Source organism: Callorhinus ursinus, unplaced genomic scaffold (assembly GCF_003265705.2).
Source record: "Callorhinus ursinus isolate GAN/ISIS: 27379988/994484 unplaced genomic scaffold, GSC_fseal_2.0 scaffold82, whole genome shotgun sequence".
In the NCBI taxonomy this organism is placed as follows: Eukaryota; Metazoa; Chordata; class Mammalia; order Carnivora; family Otariidae; genus Callorhinus; species Callorhinus ursinus.
In genome coordinates this window covers 990,546-1,005,672 of record NW_027397144.1, presented here as the reverse complement: position 1 = coordinate 1,005,672, position 15,127 = coordinate 990,546, and the positions used below count along the sequence as shown (strand labels likewise).

General features: G+C 54.4%; 1 protein-coding gene across 3 annotated transcripts; it reads left to right on the top strand.

The window, feature by feature from the left end:
• Positions 1-1,381: 1,381 nt before the first annotated feature.
• Positions 1,382-14,966, top strand: AP1M2 (adaptor related protein complex 1 subunit mu 2). 3 transcript variants are annotated; one of them, XM_025862974.2, is made up of 12 exons: positions 1,382-1,620; positions 2,802-2,958; positions 3,156-3,223; positions 4,412-4,542; positions 4,655-4,802; positions 4,895-5,021; positions 5,531-5,679; positions 5,773-5,844; positions 8,794-8,952; positions 9,497-9,622; positions 9,959-10,034; positions 10,418-10,816. In XM_025862974.2, the coding sequence occupies exons 1-12, from the start codon at positions 1,579-1,581 to the stop codon at positions 10,438-10,440; spliced, it is 1,278 nt and encodes a 425-aa protein (XP_025718759.1). In that variant the 5' UTR covers positions 1,382-1,578; the 3' UTR covers positions 10,441-10,816. The 3 variants fall into 3 exon arrangements, with proteins under 3 accessions (XP_025718759.1, XP_025718760.1, XP_025719090.1); XM_025862975.2 differs by having other exon boundaries at positions 1,385-1,620; positions 5,537-5,679; XM_025863305.2 differs by lacking the exons at positions 1,382-1,620; positions 2,802-2,958; positions 3,156-3,223; ... (7 more) ...; positions 9,959-10,034; positions 10,418-10,816 and adding exons at positions 12,397-12,528; positions 12,802-12,957; positions 14,007-14,966.
• The last annotated feature ends 161 nt before the right edge of the window (positions 14,967-15,127 follow it).

Here is a 15,127-nt window from a genome sequence, read left to right as displayed (position 1 = left end):
AAAAATTTTTTTTTTACTTATTTTAGTTGTTTTTATTTTTTTAAAGATTTTATTTATTTATTTGACAGAGACATAGAGAGAGAGCACAGATAGGCAGAGCGGCAGGCAGTGGGAGAGGGAGAAGCAGGCTCCCCACTGAACAAGGAGCCCGACGCGGGGCTCGATCTCAGGACCCTGGGATCATGACCTGAGCTGAAGCAGACGCTTAACGACTGAGCCACCCAGGCGCCCCTCACTTGCCTTCTTGATCAGAGATGATCACGATCAAGATGATTAAGATGATTTTTTTTTTATTTGACAGAGAGAGCACAAGCAGAGGGAGAGAGAGGGAGAAGCAGGTTCCCTGCTGAGCAAGGAGCCTGATGTGGGACTTGATCCCAGGACCCTGGGATCATGACCTGGGCTGAAGGCAGCCACTTAACCGACTGAGCCACCCAGGCGTCCCAAATGATTAAGATGATCTCCCGTCATGATCAGAGATGATCTTGTTTTTTGGTTTTTATGCTGTGTGCCTTTCACCCTCCTTTGAAGAGAGCAGTTTGCCATCCATAGCGGCACAGGGGGTAATGGATAAATATTCATTCACTGCATGAATCAGCCTCAGCAGCAGCATTACCATAATGAAAGCAGCCTCCATATGTTCAGTCCAGCACCCAGGAGGTACTCAATGTTTGTTGAGAATATAGTCACAATAATAATGACCATTGATCTTTTCACCATTCTATCGACATCTTAGTGTCTTATAACAGGAGCTTATAAATACTTTTGGAACGAATAAGAGTAACATTAGGAATAATAATAAAAGTAGTTACATTTGTTCTGCTCCGAGTTCTACCCACAGTTCCTCAGTGAAAGAATTTACTAGTCAGTGAATATCTGAATGAAAGAATAAATTAATTAGTAAATCGTTATTGTATGAATGAATGAATGAATGAATGATTTGCACAAATATATTTTTTCCTCCCCTCCCCACGGACCTGGACAGATATTATTTGAGTACCCAGTGTGGGGCACTGGGGACACAAACATTAACAGGACAAAATTTCTGCTCTACTGGGGCTGGTGTGCATGTGGGAGAGACAGAAGAGAAACAAGATGAATGGTTAAATGGGTGGATGGATGGAGATGGATGAATGGGTGGGGGGGGTGAGTGGCTGGCTGGCTGGCTGGGTGCATGAATGGATGGGTGGGTGGATGGACAGGTGGAGATGGATGGATGGGTGGGTGGATGAATGGGTTGGGGGTGAGTGGGTGGATGGCTGGGCGGACGAATGGATGATGGGTGGGTGGATGGATGGGTGGGCGGACGAAGGGACGGTTGGTTGGTCTGGAGACTCCTCCCATCCGCCCTCCTGGGTGCAAAGGGAAAGGGAGGCGGGGCAGCTGTCCCCTCCGAGGCCCCGCCCTGCAGCAGCCTTCGCGTCGGCCAACAGCGCCGCTCACCTGGAGGCCTCCCCTTTAAGACGCTCTCACCTGGGCACTCACCTGCGCGCGGCCGCTTCCGCAGGAAGAAGGAAGCGGCGCCGCCGTCGCCTCCCGGCGCTCCCTCCCCGCCTCCCGGGTCCTCCAGCCGCCACCATGTCCGCCTCGGCTGTCTTCATCCTCGACGTCAAGGGCAAGGTGGGCCGGGAGCGGGGGATGGGGGTGGGGGTGGGGAGGACAGGTGAGTCTGCGCTCCCCTGGACCCAGGGGCGGCTCCTCCTCGCCGGCGGGGAGGCTCCAGAAAGCTCTGGGAGAGTGGAAACACCCCTCCCCCAATCCCTGGAAGTCCCGGGTCGAATCCCACCTCCACTGTTTACCAACCGCGCGCCGTGGGCCGGGAGCTTTGCTTTTCTGAGCCTCAGTCTCCCTGTCCGTAAAAATGGGAATAACAGAGGTCCCCACCCAATAAGAATGTATGCCACTGGATGGGTGTAAACTACTTAGCACAAGAACCCTGCTGCAAACATGAGGTGTTCAGTCCACTGAAATTATTTCAATCACCATCTATTCCATCATCCACACGATTCCTATTTGGGGAAGACAGCAGGGGCAGGAGACCCTCTTTCCCATTTGGGGCTGCCTTGTCCCTTTCTGAAGCCTTCTCTCCTTCGCCTTTTCATTTCAAATCAATAAAAACGGTGGTGGTGGAAAGCTAAGGTGTTTGAGGACCAGCTCTGTGCCGTCGTGGTTCTCAACCCTGGTCTAAACAAGCTCAGGAAGTAGGTACTGTTAATATCGAGGGCTTACTGCCTGCCAGACAGCAGCTATGTGGGTATCATCTCTCTCTCTCTCTCTCTCTCTCTCTCTCTCTCTCTCTCTTTCTAGAATCTTTCTTTTTTCTTGGCTTCCTTCCTTCCTCCCCACCCTTCCCTTCCCTTCCCTTCCATGGGCCCCACCTCACCAGTTTGGTGCCTGTGAAGCCCTGGACAGGAGCAAGAATTCTGGACCTAGGTGTCTTGGTTCAATTCCTGGTTTCCCCACCTGTTAGAGACATGGCTCACACCTCGGTGTCCCCATCCTTCACATGAAGACACATGAAGATGAAGCTGCTGCCTACCCGACAGGCTGTAGTGAGATCCAAATCAGTTAGCAAACATCCAATCTTTAGTAGGTCACGGCTGGTCCTCACTGAGGACTCTGGGACGTTTGCTGTTGTTATGATGTACCCATTTTACAGAGGAGGAAACCGAGGTATAGAGCAGCAGAGTCTTGCCCCTGTCCGGCACCCAGGAAGTAGAGTCAGAACCAGGCACTCTGATGCCCCCGGATGAAGGGGCCCAGACCCCAGCGATGACCAGGCCTTCTCTGCTCACCTTTAGCCCCTGATTAGTCGCAACTACAAGGGCGATATCGCCATGAGTGAGATCGAGCACTTCATGCCTCTGCTCATGCAGCGGGAGGAGGAGGGCGCCCTGGCCCCACTGCTGAGCCATGGCCGGGTCCACTTCCTGTGGATCAAACACAGCAACCTCTACTGTATCTAGCCCCTAGCTGGGTTCCTGGAGGCCTGGGGTGGTGGCAGCTCAGGCCCAGAGACAGTGGGACTGAGGATAGAAGTTGCACAGCACGTCAGTGGCTCGGGTTGGGGGTGGTGGACAGGGTGAGGTTTTAGGATCCGTGCCCCGTTTGAGACCTCCAAAATGGCACCTTTTCCTTAACTTTGCTGCCCATAGTGGTGGCCACCACACTGAAGAACGCCAACGCCTCCCTCGTGTACTCCTTCCTCTACAAGACTGTCGAGGTAGGTTCTGGCTTCCCATTGGCTGGCTGGTCTGTCTGTCCAGCCGATTTGCCCTCCTCTTTCAGGATCCATCTCTCCTAGGAAGCTTTCCGGCACCTCCATCGAAGCCCCATCTCTGTGTTCTCATTAGCTGCTAGGGGATCATCTCTCCCTGTAGGGCAAGGACCAAGGAGGTTTCCAAGACAGTGACTGCTCAAATCTGAGCCAGAGAAAACTGGGTTCCAATCCCAGCACCGCCCCCCCAGCCGTGTGACCTTGGGCAAGTCACTTCTCTCCGTGTCTCTAAACTGGGAGTTACAACAAGTCCTACCTCGAGGTTGTTGTACAAATTGGTCAAATTCATATATGAGTGTTTAAAACAGTGCTTTGTATACAGTAAGTGCTCAATAATGGTTTGGTATTATTGTTAGCATTAGTACTATTTTGAGAATCATATAATAATTTGAGTGCTTGATAGATGTCATTCTTGACTGAGAAGGTGCTCAGTAAATCCTTTTCAACTATGGTGAGTGCTGTGAATTGTGTAAGGCTGATGAATCAGACCTGTACCCCTGAAACAAATAATACATTATATGTTAATTAAAAAATAAAAAAAATATTTTTCAACAAATAGGGAATGTGTATTGATCTGTCCCCTGCCAAGCAAAGAGGGGACACAGCTGTGCACAAGACAGGCACGGCCCTTGCCTGTCTTGAGGAGTCAAAGGACCTGAAGGAAATGCAACAGGACATTATGAGAACCAGTGACTGGGGTGCTAGTCTCACCTTGACACTCAAGGGGGAGGAGGGGTGGTAGTGGCTTCACTGAGGAGGTGACATTTGAGCTGAGGCCTGAATGATAAGAAGGCCACTGTGAGAAGAATGTCCCAGGCGGAGGGGACAGCATATGCAAAGACTCCGAGGTGAGAACAGAGAGAAGGCAGGTGGGGCTGGAAGCAGAGTGAGGGATGGAGGGTTTTTCGAATGTCAGATGACTGGTAGGTTCTCTGCTGTGGTTATGCTTACACCTTCCCAGAGGCCCTGAATTTGGGGTCCCAAACCCCTAAAGCTCGTGGACTCCCTGAATTCTTAATATCCGAGCACTGGTATACAGTAGGCACTCAATAATTGCCTGTTGGGTTGCTGGCTGGAAGGGTGAGGCCCCAGCCACACCTCCGCTGGTGTCTGTTTCCCCGCCCCCTCCCCCAGGTATTCTCTGAGTACTTCAAGGAGCTGGAGGAGGAGAGCATCCGAGACAACTTTGTCATCGTCTATGAGCTGCTGGATGAGCTCATGGACTTTGGCTTCCCACAGACCACGGACAGCAAGATCCTGCAGGAGTGAGTGGGCCACGGGGGCAGCCACAGGGGGAGCCGCTCATGGGAGGAAGTCAAGGAGGGTCCGGGAAGCGTCCCTGGGTCCAGCTGCTCATCGCCCTTGCCCTCCTGACAGGTACATCACGCAGCAGGGCAACAAGCTGGAGACCGCCAAGTCACGGGTGCCGCCCACTGTCACCAACGCTGTGTCCTGGCGCTCCGAGGGCATCAAGTACAAGAAGAATGAGGTCTTCATCGACGTCATAGAGTCTGTCAACCTGCTGGTGAGCACCCCCTCCTCTCCCCTACTCCTTCCACGGCCTGGGGGCAGCAGAGGAGGCCCTATGCTTGTTGACCCCTGTATGTGCATCCTCAGGTCAATGCCAACGGCAGCGTCCTGCTGAGCGAGATCGTGGGCACCATCAAGCTCAAGGTGTTTCTGTCGGGAATGCCAGAGCTGCGGCTTGGCCTCAACGACCGTGTGCTCTTTGAGCTCACTGGCCGTAAGCATTTGCGGGGGGGGGGGGGGGGGGGGGGCGGGGGCGCGGGAGGGAGCCGACCCTATCCCATCCGGGGACCCAGAGAATTGCAGCCCGTTCTGAACTAAGCACTCGAGTGCCCTCTGCTGGTCACGGCCAGTGCTGCGGCTGCTGGCTCATTGGCGCAAACAGTGCTTCATTATTGGGTGCCTGGCACAAGTACAAGGGTAAAAAAAGACAAATCACTGTGCTTGTGGAGCTGACGTTCAAGTGGGAGTAGGAGGACGTAATCGCATCCTATTTAAAAACCTGACAACAAGAGCCAGATTCCCGGGATTCAGAGCCTAGCTCTGCCGCCCCTGGCCAGCTGGGTGACCCCGGGCAAGTTACTCATGCTCTCTGGGCCTCAGTTTCCTTACCTGTAAAATGGCAGGTAATGGCAAGTGGTAGGTGGGGAAGGCAGGGCTAGCGACCTGGGATAGGGTCTCTAGCCTAGGCCTCCAGGGTCACCCGCTGGCCCACTCGGCTCCGAGTTTCAGGGAGCAAGAACAAGTCCGTGGAGCTGGAGGATGTGAAATTCCACCAGTGCGTGCGGCTCTCTCGCTTTGACAATGACCGCACCATCTCCTTCATCCCACCCGATGGCGACTTCGAGCTCATGTCCTACCGCCTCAGCACCCAGGTGAAGAAGGGTGAAGCAGGGTGAAGCCCGACTACGGAGGGTGAGAGAAATGACCTCAGAACCTCCAAGAACTTGCTCGTCTGCTGTCTGCAGGTCAAGCCTTTGATCTGGATTGAGTCCGTCATTGAGAAGTTCTCCCACAGTCGCGTGGAGATCATGGTTAAGGTAGGCCCAGGGGAACAGTTGCTTAGAGTGCTTGATCTGCCCCTCCCCGCAATCACCCGCCTAACCTTATCTCTCCCATCCTCCCTGGCTCCTCATTCCCCTCCAGCCTCACTGGTCTCCTGGCTGGTTCTCAAACATGTCAGGCGTGGTTCCCTGTAGGGGCTTTGCATTGGCTGTTCCTTCTACCTGGGCTGCTGTTCCAGCAGCCATGCCCATAGCTTCGGCTCCCACCCTCTCCCACCCCCTTTGGTCTCTGCTCTGCGGGCCATCACGTCTACTTCTCCCCTGCGTGATTTCTTTTCCTCAGTGTCAGGCACGTAGTAGGTTCTCAATAATGTCTAAATGATGGACAAAGTGTTAGCTATTGCTACTATGATTTCAAGGGAGCCTCTACTTTGTAAAGGAACTGAGGGACAAGAAGGAAGAAATAAAAGATATGCTGCCCTCAAGGAGCTTGCAGGCCAGCTGGGGAGACAGACAAACCATCAGTAAATCCTGGGCAAAATAGATCCCTAATCTGGCCACTTTGTCCTCCCTCCACTGCATCTGCCCTGGTCTCCCAGCTGCTGCCCTTGCCACTCACCATCTGTTCCCTTGGAGGGCACCTGTGAGCACTTCAGTCTGGCTGTGTCTCTCTTCTGCCTACAACCTTCCATGGCTCCCACTTCAATGAAATTAAAAGCCAAAGTCCTGGCAGCCCACAAGGCCCTGCGACAGTCTGCCCTGTCACCTCCCTAACTTTACCTCCCTCCACTGTCTCCCTCCTTCCCTCCATTCCAGCTATATTGGCTGCTTCTTTATTCACACCAAGCAAGGTGATACCTCAGGGCCTTTGTACTGGCTGTTCCCTTTGGATCACACTCCCTCTCTGCCCCAGATATCCACATGGCTCCTTCCCTTATCTCCTTCAGTTTTTTGCTAAATATCACCTCCTCAGAGGCCTTTCCTAATTGCCCTATTTAAAATTGCAAAACCCCCCACCCCATGGGGCAGCTGGGTGGCTCAGCTGGTTAAACATCTGCCTTCAGCTCAGGTCATGATCCCAGGGTCTTGGGATCAAGCCCTGCATCAGACTCCCTGTTCAGTGGGGAGTCTGCTTCCCCCTCTCCCTCTACTCCCCGCCCCCAGCTCGTGATCTTTCTCACTCATTCTCTCTCAGATAAATAAGTAAAATCTTTAAAAAATACGAAATAAAATTGCAACCCCCTATCATTCCCCACCTCCCTCTTTGCTCTATTTTTCTCCTATGACTTAACACCAACTGACATGTTTTATTTACTTTCATATCAAATATACACATATACATGTAATATTTACGTGGTTTAAAGAAAGTACTCAGCATATTCACATTATAGTTTTGCCTCCCGCATTTTTTTAAAGATTTTTAACATTTTTAAAAAAGATTTTATTTATTTATTTGATAGAGAGACACAGCGAGAGAGGGAACACAAGCAGGGGGAGTGGGAGAGGGAGAAGCAGGCTTCCCGCGGAGCAGGGAGCCCGATGCGGGGCTCGATCCCAGGACCCCGGGATCATGACCTGAGCTGAAGGCAGATGCTTAACGACTGAGCCACCCAGGCGCCCCTTAAGACTGATTTTTAAGTAGTCTCCACACCCATCCTGTGGCTCAAACTCACAATCCCAAGATCAGGAGTTGCACGCTCCACCAACTTGAGCCAGCCAGGCGCCCGGCCGCCCACATTTTTAACCATAAATATTTTGTTCTGCTGGTTTCTGATTCTATCAGTGGACTGACTTGCTTTGGTTGTGTACGATTGATTTGAACGTGAGTCCCCGGAGCTGTAGCTTAGTGTATCCCTTTCTGTAGTCGTAGAGTATTCCACCATGGGGATCTTTTCTGTTCCTTCTCTTGCATGGATTGTTCCAATTCTTGGCTACTCTAGTTCTCATTGCCAAGAACAGCTCTTTGCATGTCTCCCAGCGTCCCAAACAAGAGCTTCTGCACAGCTTAGAGTGAGCCCTCTTGTACAGATGGGGAAGCTGAGGTTCGGAGGGATGCAGATGTCCCCCATCTAGGAAGGGAGGGGACCTACTTTGAACTTGGGTCTGCCTGGCTCGAGAGTCTGTGCTTTTAGATTTGACTTTGTTCCCTGGTCTTGGGGTGTCAGGGAAGCTGGATTGCAAGATGAATGAACAGTCACCAGGGAGGGTCTTGAACCCCCTCAGTATCCCCATCCCTGCAGGCAGGGTGCTTTCCAGAAAGAATATCCCTCTGGTTTACTTGGAGGTCCTCAGCCCCTGATTCCACCTCTCAAACATCCCTCCCCAAATTCATCATTAGTGGTAGTAATCATAATGCTCGCTACTGTACACAGAACACTTAAGATCCTTGTGTTCAAAGTTTGTCCCATGTCACGTGCTAATACAGATGATGTAACTTATTCATTTATTTGTAAGGAAGGCATGCGATGGTTGACAACACAAGCTCAATTAAAGTCCCTGCTGTGCTAGGTACCAGCTAATTGACTTGTACAAAGTGCCTCATTCTCCTCATCTGTAAAATGGACCTTAGGGATGGATCCTACTTTAGGGAATTAGAGAGAGGACCAAGTGGTTGCCTCGGGGCCTAGCACATGCTAGGGGCTCATTAAATGCCAGCTCTCAAATGAAAACTCCTCTGTGATGGGCACCATTAGCATTTTGGACCAGGCAAAGGTGTAGGACACTTTGCAAAAGGAAGGCACTCAGAGCCTCTGGAGTCTCCTGTGGGTGTGACCCCCAGCTCTGCCCCGTGTTGGCCGTGTGTCTCCAAGCAAATGCCTTAGCTTCCCTTCGTCTCCGTTTTCTCATCTGTAAAATGGGCTGGCTGATCGTTCCCACTTCAGGATTACCGAGGCTCTCCCCGAGGTTGTGCGGGGAAAGGGCTTGCTGAATATTTGCAGAACGCAGGAGGGAATTCTTCATGCCCCACACCCTCTCCCCTGACAGGCCAAGGGGCAGTTTAAGAAGCAGTCGGTGGCCAATGGCGTGGAGATATCTGTGCCCGTGCCTAGTGACGCCGACTCCCCAAGGTTCAAGACCAGTGTAGGCAGTGCCAAGTACATGCCAGAAAAGAATGTCGTTATTTGGAGTATTAAGTCTTTCCCGGTGAGTACTGGGGTGGGTGTGGGATCGGAGGGCCCTGCCCTTGTGGCTCGCGAGCAAGGCAGAGAACAAATCAGAGATCCACGTGTGTTTGCATATGGTTATCCTTTAGGGGTAATAAAGCTGGAAACCAGGTCAGCATGGTGGTTAAGCTCCCTGCCTCCCAGGTCTTGAGGAAACCAGCCCTTGCCTCTCGCAGCTAGACAGCCTTAGGAAACCCACTTCCCTTCATGGAGCCTCTGTTTGCCCATCTGTGAAATAGACAGGATCATGTTACCCTCACCCTTGGGCTGCTGGAGGATTTGGTCAGTCCCTGCGAATGGGGTGGTGTGCGGGGTCCATCAGGGCCTGGGAAATGGGGAGATGGTCATTAGACGCCCTCTGACCAGGCTTTTTAGTTAGAAGCTTCAGCTGTATCTTGGCCAGGAACCTTCACTTTCTGGTCTGAAATGGACAAAGAACAGAGTCTGCTCTGGGGGCTGCCCTGAGGATGGTCTGGGGCAGAGAGAGGCCTCTTGGTGTGTCTGATGCCCCCATGTGCCCTCAGGGGGGCAAGGAGTACCTGATGCGTGCCCACTTTGGCCTCCCCAGCGTGGAGAAGGAGGAGGTAGAGGGCCGGCCCCCCATTGGGGTCAAGTTTGAGATCCCCTATTTCACCGTCTCTGGGATCCAGGTGAGTGTAGCGAGCACATGTCTTCTCTCCTTGGCCTCAGTGGGTTCCGCATTTTCCTATACCTTCGCTCAGGTCACATCTGTTCCCTGGCCTGTGCCACCTCGTCCCCCCCCACACCACCCTGTGTCTATTCCCTTACACTGTGCCATCTCTTTCCCAGGGTCCTGGACTGCCTCCCTGCTCTCCTCCTCCCACTGCCTGTGCCACACCTTTTCCCCAACACATGTCACCTCACCACTCCCAGACCGTGTCACCTCATCCCCCCCCCCCCCCAATTCCCTCACCCCAGCCAGGCTCTCTGCCCAACGCGGGCCACCTCATTTCATCCCCTTTCAGGTCCGATACATGAAGATCATTGAGAAAAGCGGTTACCAGGCCCTGCCATGGGTTCGCTACATCACCCAAAGTGGTGGTAAGGCAGCCCGGCTCCCTGGGCCTCTGGGGTCAAGGAAATCCAAAGGATGGTCTTGGGGCTTTGACAACACTCTGGCTTGGAGGGCACCAAAATCCAACAGGCCTGGCTTCAGTTTGCCCATCTTTAAAATGGGGGCGGGTGCCAGCTCAAGGGTACTGATAGGGTTTGGACAAGGGACTGAACACAGCACCCCCAACTGTATCTGGAGACAAGCTTGTTGCTATGGTTACCTTCCCTGTGTTGAACCCCACTCTTAGCCTTGTTATATACCCATGGAGTTGATCATGAGCACTGGGGTGGGAGATAAATGCGGGAGGGGTCTTTCCCTCTGTTCCCTTTCCCCAGTTCTGAGATGGTCTCTGCTCATTGTTTCCCCGCAGATTATCAACTTCGTACCAGCTAGGAGAGCAAAGAGGTGGGGACTTGGACATGGGGCCTTCCTTCTTCCCAGGCTGGGACTGTAGACTTGGGAAGAAGATGGGGGATGTGTATGAGGGAAGGCCCCTGCCTTAGCAGTTTCTTGTTCCCAGCACCCAGAACCTGGCTTCCTCCCTGCCTTTCCCTCCACCCATAGGCTGGGGAGGAACAGTCTCCCTACCTCCTGCCTCTGGGCTCCTCCCTCCAATTTTATATGAAGAAATAGAGGAGGGTCTTGAAGCCCCCTCATGAGTGCCTTCTTGTAGTGACCTGCCTTAGGGGTGTTGGGGCCCCTCCTTCACAGCTGCTGAGCCCAGAGGCCATCCTGGCCCACCCTGAGTTTTAGGATGGTATTAAAAAGAATGAATCTAGCTGCTGTGTATATTCTTGGCTGGGGGCTGGGGATGCCGGGGACACCCATGAAGTGCTGGGATGGGGGCAGGCAACGCAGATCCGTTCCTCAGGCCTGGGCATGGCACATCTAGGACCGTGCAGTCCCCCGCCCCTCGCTCCTTGGGCTCCTTGGGCTCCCTGTTCGACGAGCATCAGTTTCCCTTGTAGCAGCCAGAGGGCGCCTCTTAATTCCTAAGTCCCGTCGTGGCTCTCAGCACCCTCCCACGGTTCCCTTGTGAAAAGTAAAAAGTGCTCACTGCAGTCCACAAGCCCGATCTGCCCTACCCCTCCCTCCACTTAACCTGTCCTCACCTCCTCCCACTCTCCCCCTCTAGTCCTCACACTTCCTGTGCACAACAGGTGCTCCCACCTCGGCCATTGCATCTGTAATGCCCGTCACCTGGCATGCTTTCCCCCAGATATTCACCTGGTTCCTTCCCTCACCGTCAGGTCACAAACGTCAGCTCCTCCGGGACGCCCTCCCTGACCTATTTCAACTGCCTTCCTTTCCCAAGAGACTATCACTTACCTGTTTTATCACCGCCACAGTATTTACCCCTCTGAAAAGATTTTTTTTTTAAAAGATTTTATTTATTTGACAGAGACACAGCGAGAGAGGGGACACAAGCAGAGGGAGAGGGAGGACCCGACTCCCTGCTGAGCAAGGAGCCCAATCTGGGACTCCATCCCAGGACCCTGGGATCATGACCTGAGCCGAAGGCAGACGCTTCACGACTGAGCCACCCAGGCGCCCGTGTAAAGATTTAATTACTGTCTTCTCCCGACCTAAATGGTGGGGGTCCTGCAGAAGGAACCACCTGGCTGGCTCGCTCTCCAGTTGCACGCCTAGTACACAGAGGGTGCTCAGTAAATGTTTGAAGGCAGGCATCTGTAAATGCCTCCTCCGACCTCGACTCTCGCCTCCCAGTCTCGTCCACGTGGCGGCTGCGGCTCGCAGCGTGTTTTGTCCTCGCCCTGGCATTTGCTGTGCCAGGTTTGGTTCAATCTGAGCCAGAATTGATTCCCTCTCACCCACCCCATTTCCCCATTTATTTTCTTGACGGTGCTTAACGCTATCTAAAATTATGTAGTTGCCTGAATGTGCGCTCCCCAGCGCCGGGACAGGTGCCAGCACACAGCGGGCGAGGGAATGAAACAAAGCCCTCTGCACATACTAAGGGCTAATAAACGCTTATCGCATGACTGAATGGTGAAACTCCGGCCTGGACTGCCCCAGCTCTGCCTCCCTTCCTCCCAGAGGTGCCGACGGCCCGGGGCATACCGCGCTACCCTGCCCCTGACCTTTCTCCCGCGGGTCAGTTAAACCGGCTCCCTTTCCCGCCCGCCGGGCGAGTTTGAAAACCGAAAACCCCGCCATTGCCGGCGGTTCCACCGGTCGCCGCGGCTCGGCCAATCAGGAGCGACACCGCCCATGCCGGAGCAAAAAACCCCCCCCCCCCCCCCCGGCGACGCGTGGCCATTGGCTGCGCTGGCCGCGTGGGCGGGGCGCCGCCGGGTCGCGAGCCGGGCAATGCGGCTGGGCGACAGTGTAGCGAGTTCATAAGAAAACAAATCCGCAGCGTTCGGGGCGGGGCCTCAAGCGCGCTGGCGCCGCCCCCTGGCGGCCAGCTTGGCAGCGGCGGCGACACCGCCTCAGACCAGACGTCGAGGAGGAGGGAGGGTGAGTTGGGGGGAGACCCGGCCCCCAAGGGGCGGGGGCCGGGCCCGGGCGTGCGGGCGGCGGAGGGTTGGGCCGGGCTCCCAGCCCCTGGCGACCCGCTGGCCGACAGGGGGAGGAGCCCGCCGGGAGGGCCCGGGTCGCGCCCGAGCGCCGACTGGTGAGCCGGGCTGGGAGCCTCGCCCAGGCCAGGAGCGCCTCGGAGGGGATCTTCGGGCCGGCTTCGGTGGCTTTCCCCGCACTGACGGCGCCGGGGTGGGGCGGGGGGCTTTGCAGGCTGCCGGTGTCGACATGCTGCTGGAAGAGGTCCGCGCCGGCGACCGGCTAAGCGGGGCCGCGGCCCGAGGCGACGTGCAGGAGGTGCGCCGCCTTCTGCACCGCGAGCTGGTGCACCCCGACGCCCTGAACCGCTTCGGCAAGACGGCGCTGCAGGTGAGGCCCGGCGGGCGCGGAGCGAGGGCGGGGCTGGGACCCCAGACCCTTACCCTTACGTTTCCTGGGTCGCGATGGTGGCTGACTGGGGGTCCCGTCCCTTTTCCCTGGGCCGATGTTGCTCCCTGATGTCCCTTTTCGTGGGTGGGTGGTGGATGGGGTTAGGTTGGGGGAGGGGAGGGCTTTCCATCTTCTCTGGAGGATTTCTTATTCTCTGGGTGCGGAGGATTCAGTTTCCCCGTGGAGGTTCTTATTCCGTGGTGTGAGTTCAGCGTTTTTGGATCCTGGTTTCATAGGGATGGCTCTTGTTTCTTGGAGCTTCTGTGGGGGGAATCCAGTCACTGGAAGGAAGGATTCATGTTTCCAGGGGGGTCCCCATTTTCTGGAGGGTTCTCTGAGAGGTACCCAGTTACGTGGGGGAGATCGCCATTCCTGGATTTGTTTGTTCCCCCAGATGCCTAGTATATTAAGGGAAGCCCTAATGGGGGCACAGTTACACATTGCATGGGTCTCCTCATTCCCCCGGGGGGGGGCATTTTACAAGGGAACCCCATTTCTTAAGGGCGTCAGGTACACTGGGGATCAACCCCATTATATGGGAGAAGCTATTAACTGGAGAAGGGATTTCAAATTCCCTGGGCATCTCCTTTCCCTTCAGTCGGCTGTCAGGTTCTTTGGGGGGCATTTTTCATTCTCTGAGGCCTATTTCCTGGGGGGTTCCATATTTCCTAATGCTTTCCCCCATGGGATGGGGCGTGTCTCTGCTTCCTTGGGGAGGGTCTTAGGTTCCTTGAACGTTTCCGTGGAGGCTATTCCCTAGACAATTGTCTTATCCTTAGGGGGTGACCAGCTTCTTGGGGGTCCCTCTTCCTAGGAGGTGTCTTTCTCTGGGGTATCCAACAGCTGTCTGAGAGCTTGTGTTCTTTGGGTTTTCCCCATTCTTTAGAAGACCTCTAGTGTTTCCTGTTCTTGAATGACCCCTCTCTTCAGGGACTCCCTTTTCCTGGAACCTCTCCCTGGAGGACCTCTTACCCTCTGCCCCCACACAGGTCATGATGTTCGGCAGCCCCACCATTGCCTTGGAGCTCCTCAAGCAAGGTGCCAGCCCCAATGTCCAGGACACCACCGGCACTACTCCAGCCCATGATGCAGCACGCACTGGATTCCTGGACACCCTGAAGGTTTTGGTAGAGCATGGTGCTGATGTCAACGTGCCTGATGGCACTGGGGCGCTCCCCATCCATCTGGCAGTGCGAGAGGGCCACACGGCTGTGGTCAGCTTCCTGGCTACAGAGTCTGATCTCCATCACAGGGATGCCAGGGGGCTCACACCCCTAGAGCTGGCGCAGGGGATAGGGGCTCAGGATCTCATGGACATACTGCAGGGGCACACAGTAGTACTGCTGTGACCTGGGACCACCCACTCCAGCAACCGGACCCAGCAGGGTTCTGTGTCAAAAGAGGAGGGAAGAAACACTTTCTCCCCTCACTTCTGCCCACTGTCGAAAATGGAGGGGCACCAGTTTGTGGCTTGTTGGTGTTGATTTGTGGGGTGTGTGTGTTTGAGGGACATTTCTCATTTGTTTTTCTCACCCCTTTTGATGTGTTGGGCGGAGAAGGGCTCCTGCAGGCAACAGCCACCTAACGGTTCAGTTTTCTCTGCGCCTCGGATTGCTGGGGCTGCAGACGCCCAAGGGCAGAGTGTTTAAAGCCCCAGCCCCAGAGTGAGGTCATCACTTCCAGGGCTCCTGGAACCTGGCGACCTTGGCTGGCTGTACCCAGAGAGAGACCTCAAGTGTGCACACTGCTTTCAGGCATGGGGGAGGGGGGAGAGTTTCAAATCAATAAAAGGATAGTATGAGTTCATTCATATTTTGTTGGAAGCTTGTTTTCCAGTCTCTTGTACAGCGTTAAAAAAAGAGATTCTATTTATTAAGCTTTGTGGAAAAAAATTGTGTGATAACTTAATGTTTTTACCCATTAAATTAAGACTTGTGCATGATCACAGAGCTGGTGACTTCTGATTTTTGAGTCTGCGATGGAGAACCGCGCGTCCAGGATGTTTGTGGGGGGTGGGAAGGGGGTCGCAGATCGTGGGTGCTTTGGGGGAGGGGAGAGAGTGGTAATTCCCAGGGTGCCAGAGCTGAGTGAGCTGGGTGGGGCAGCGGTT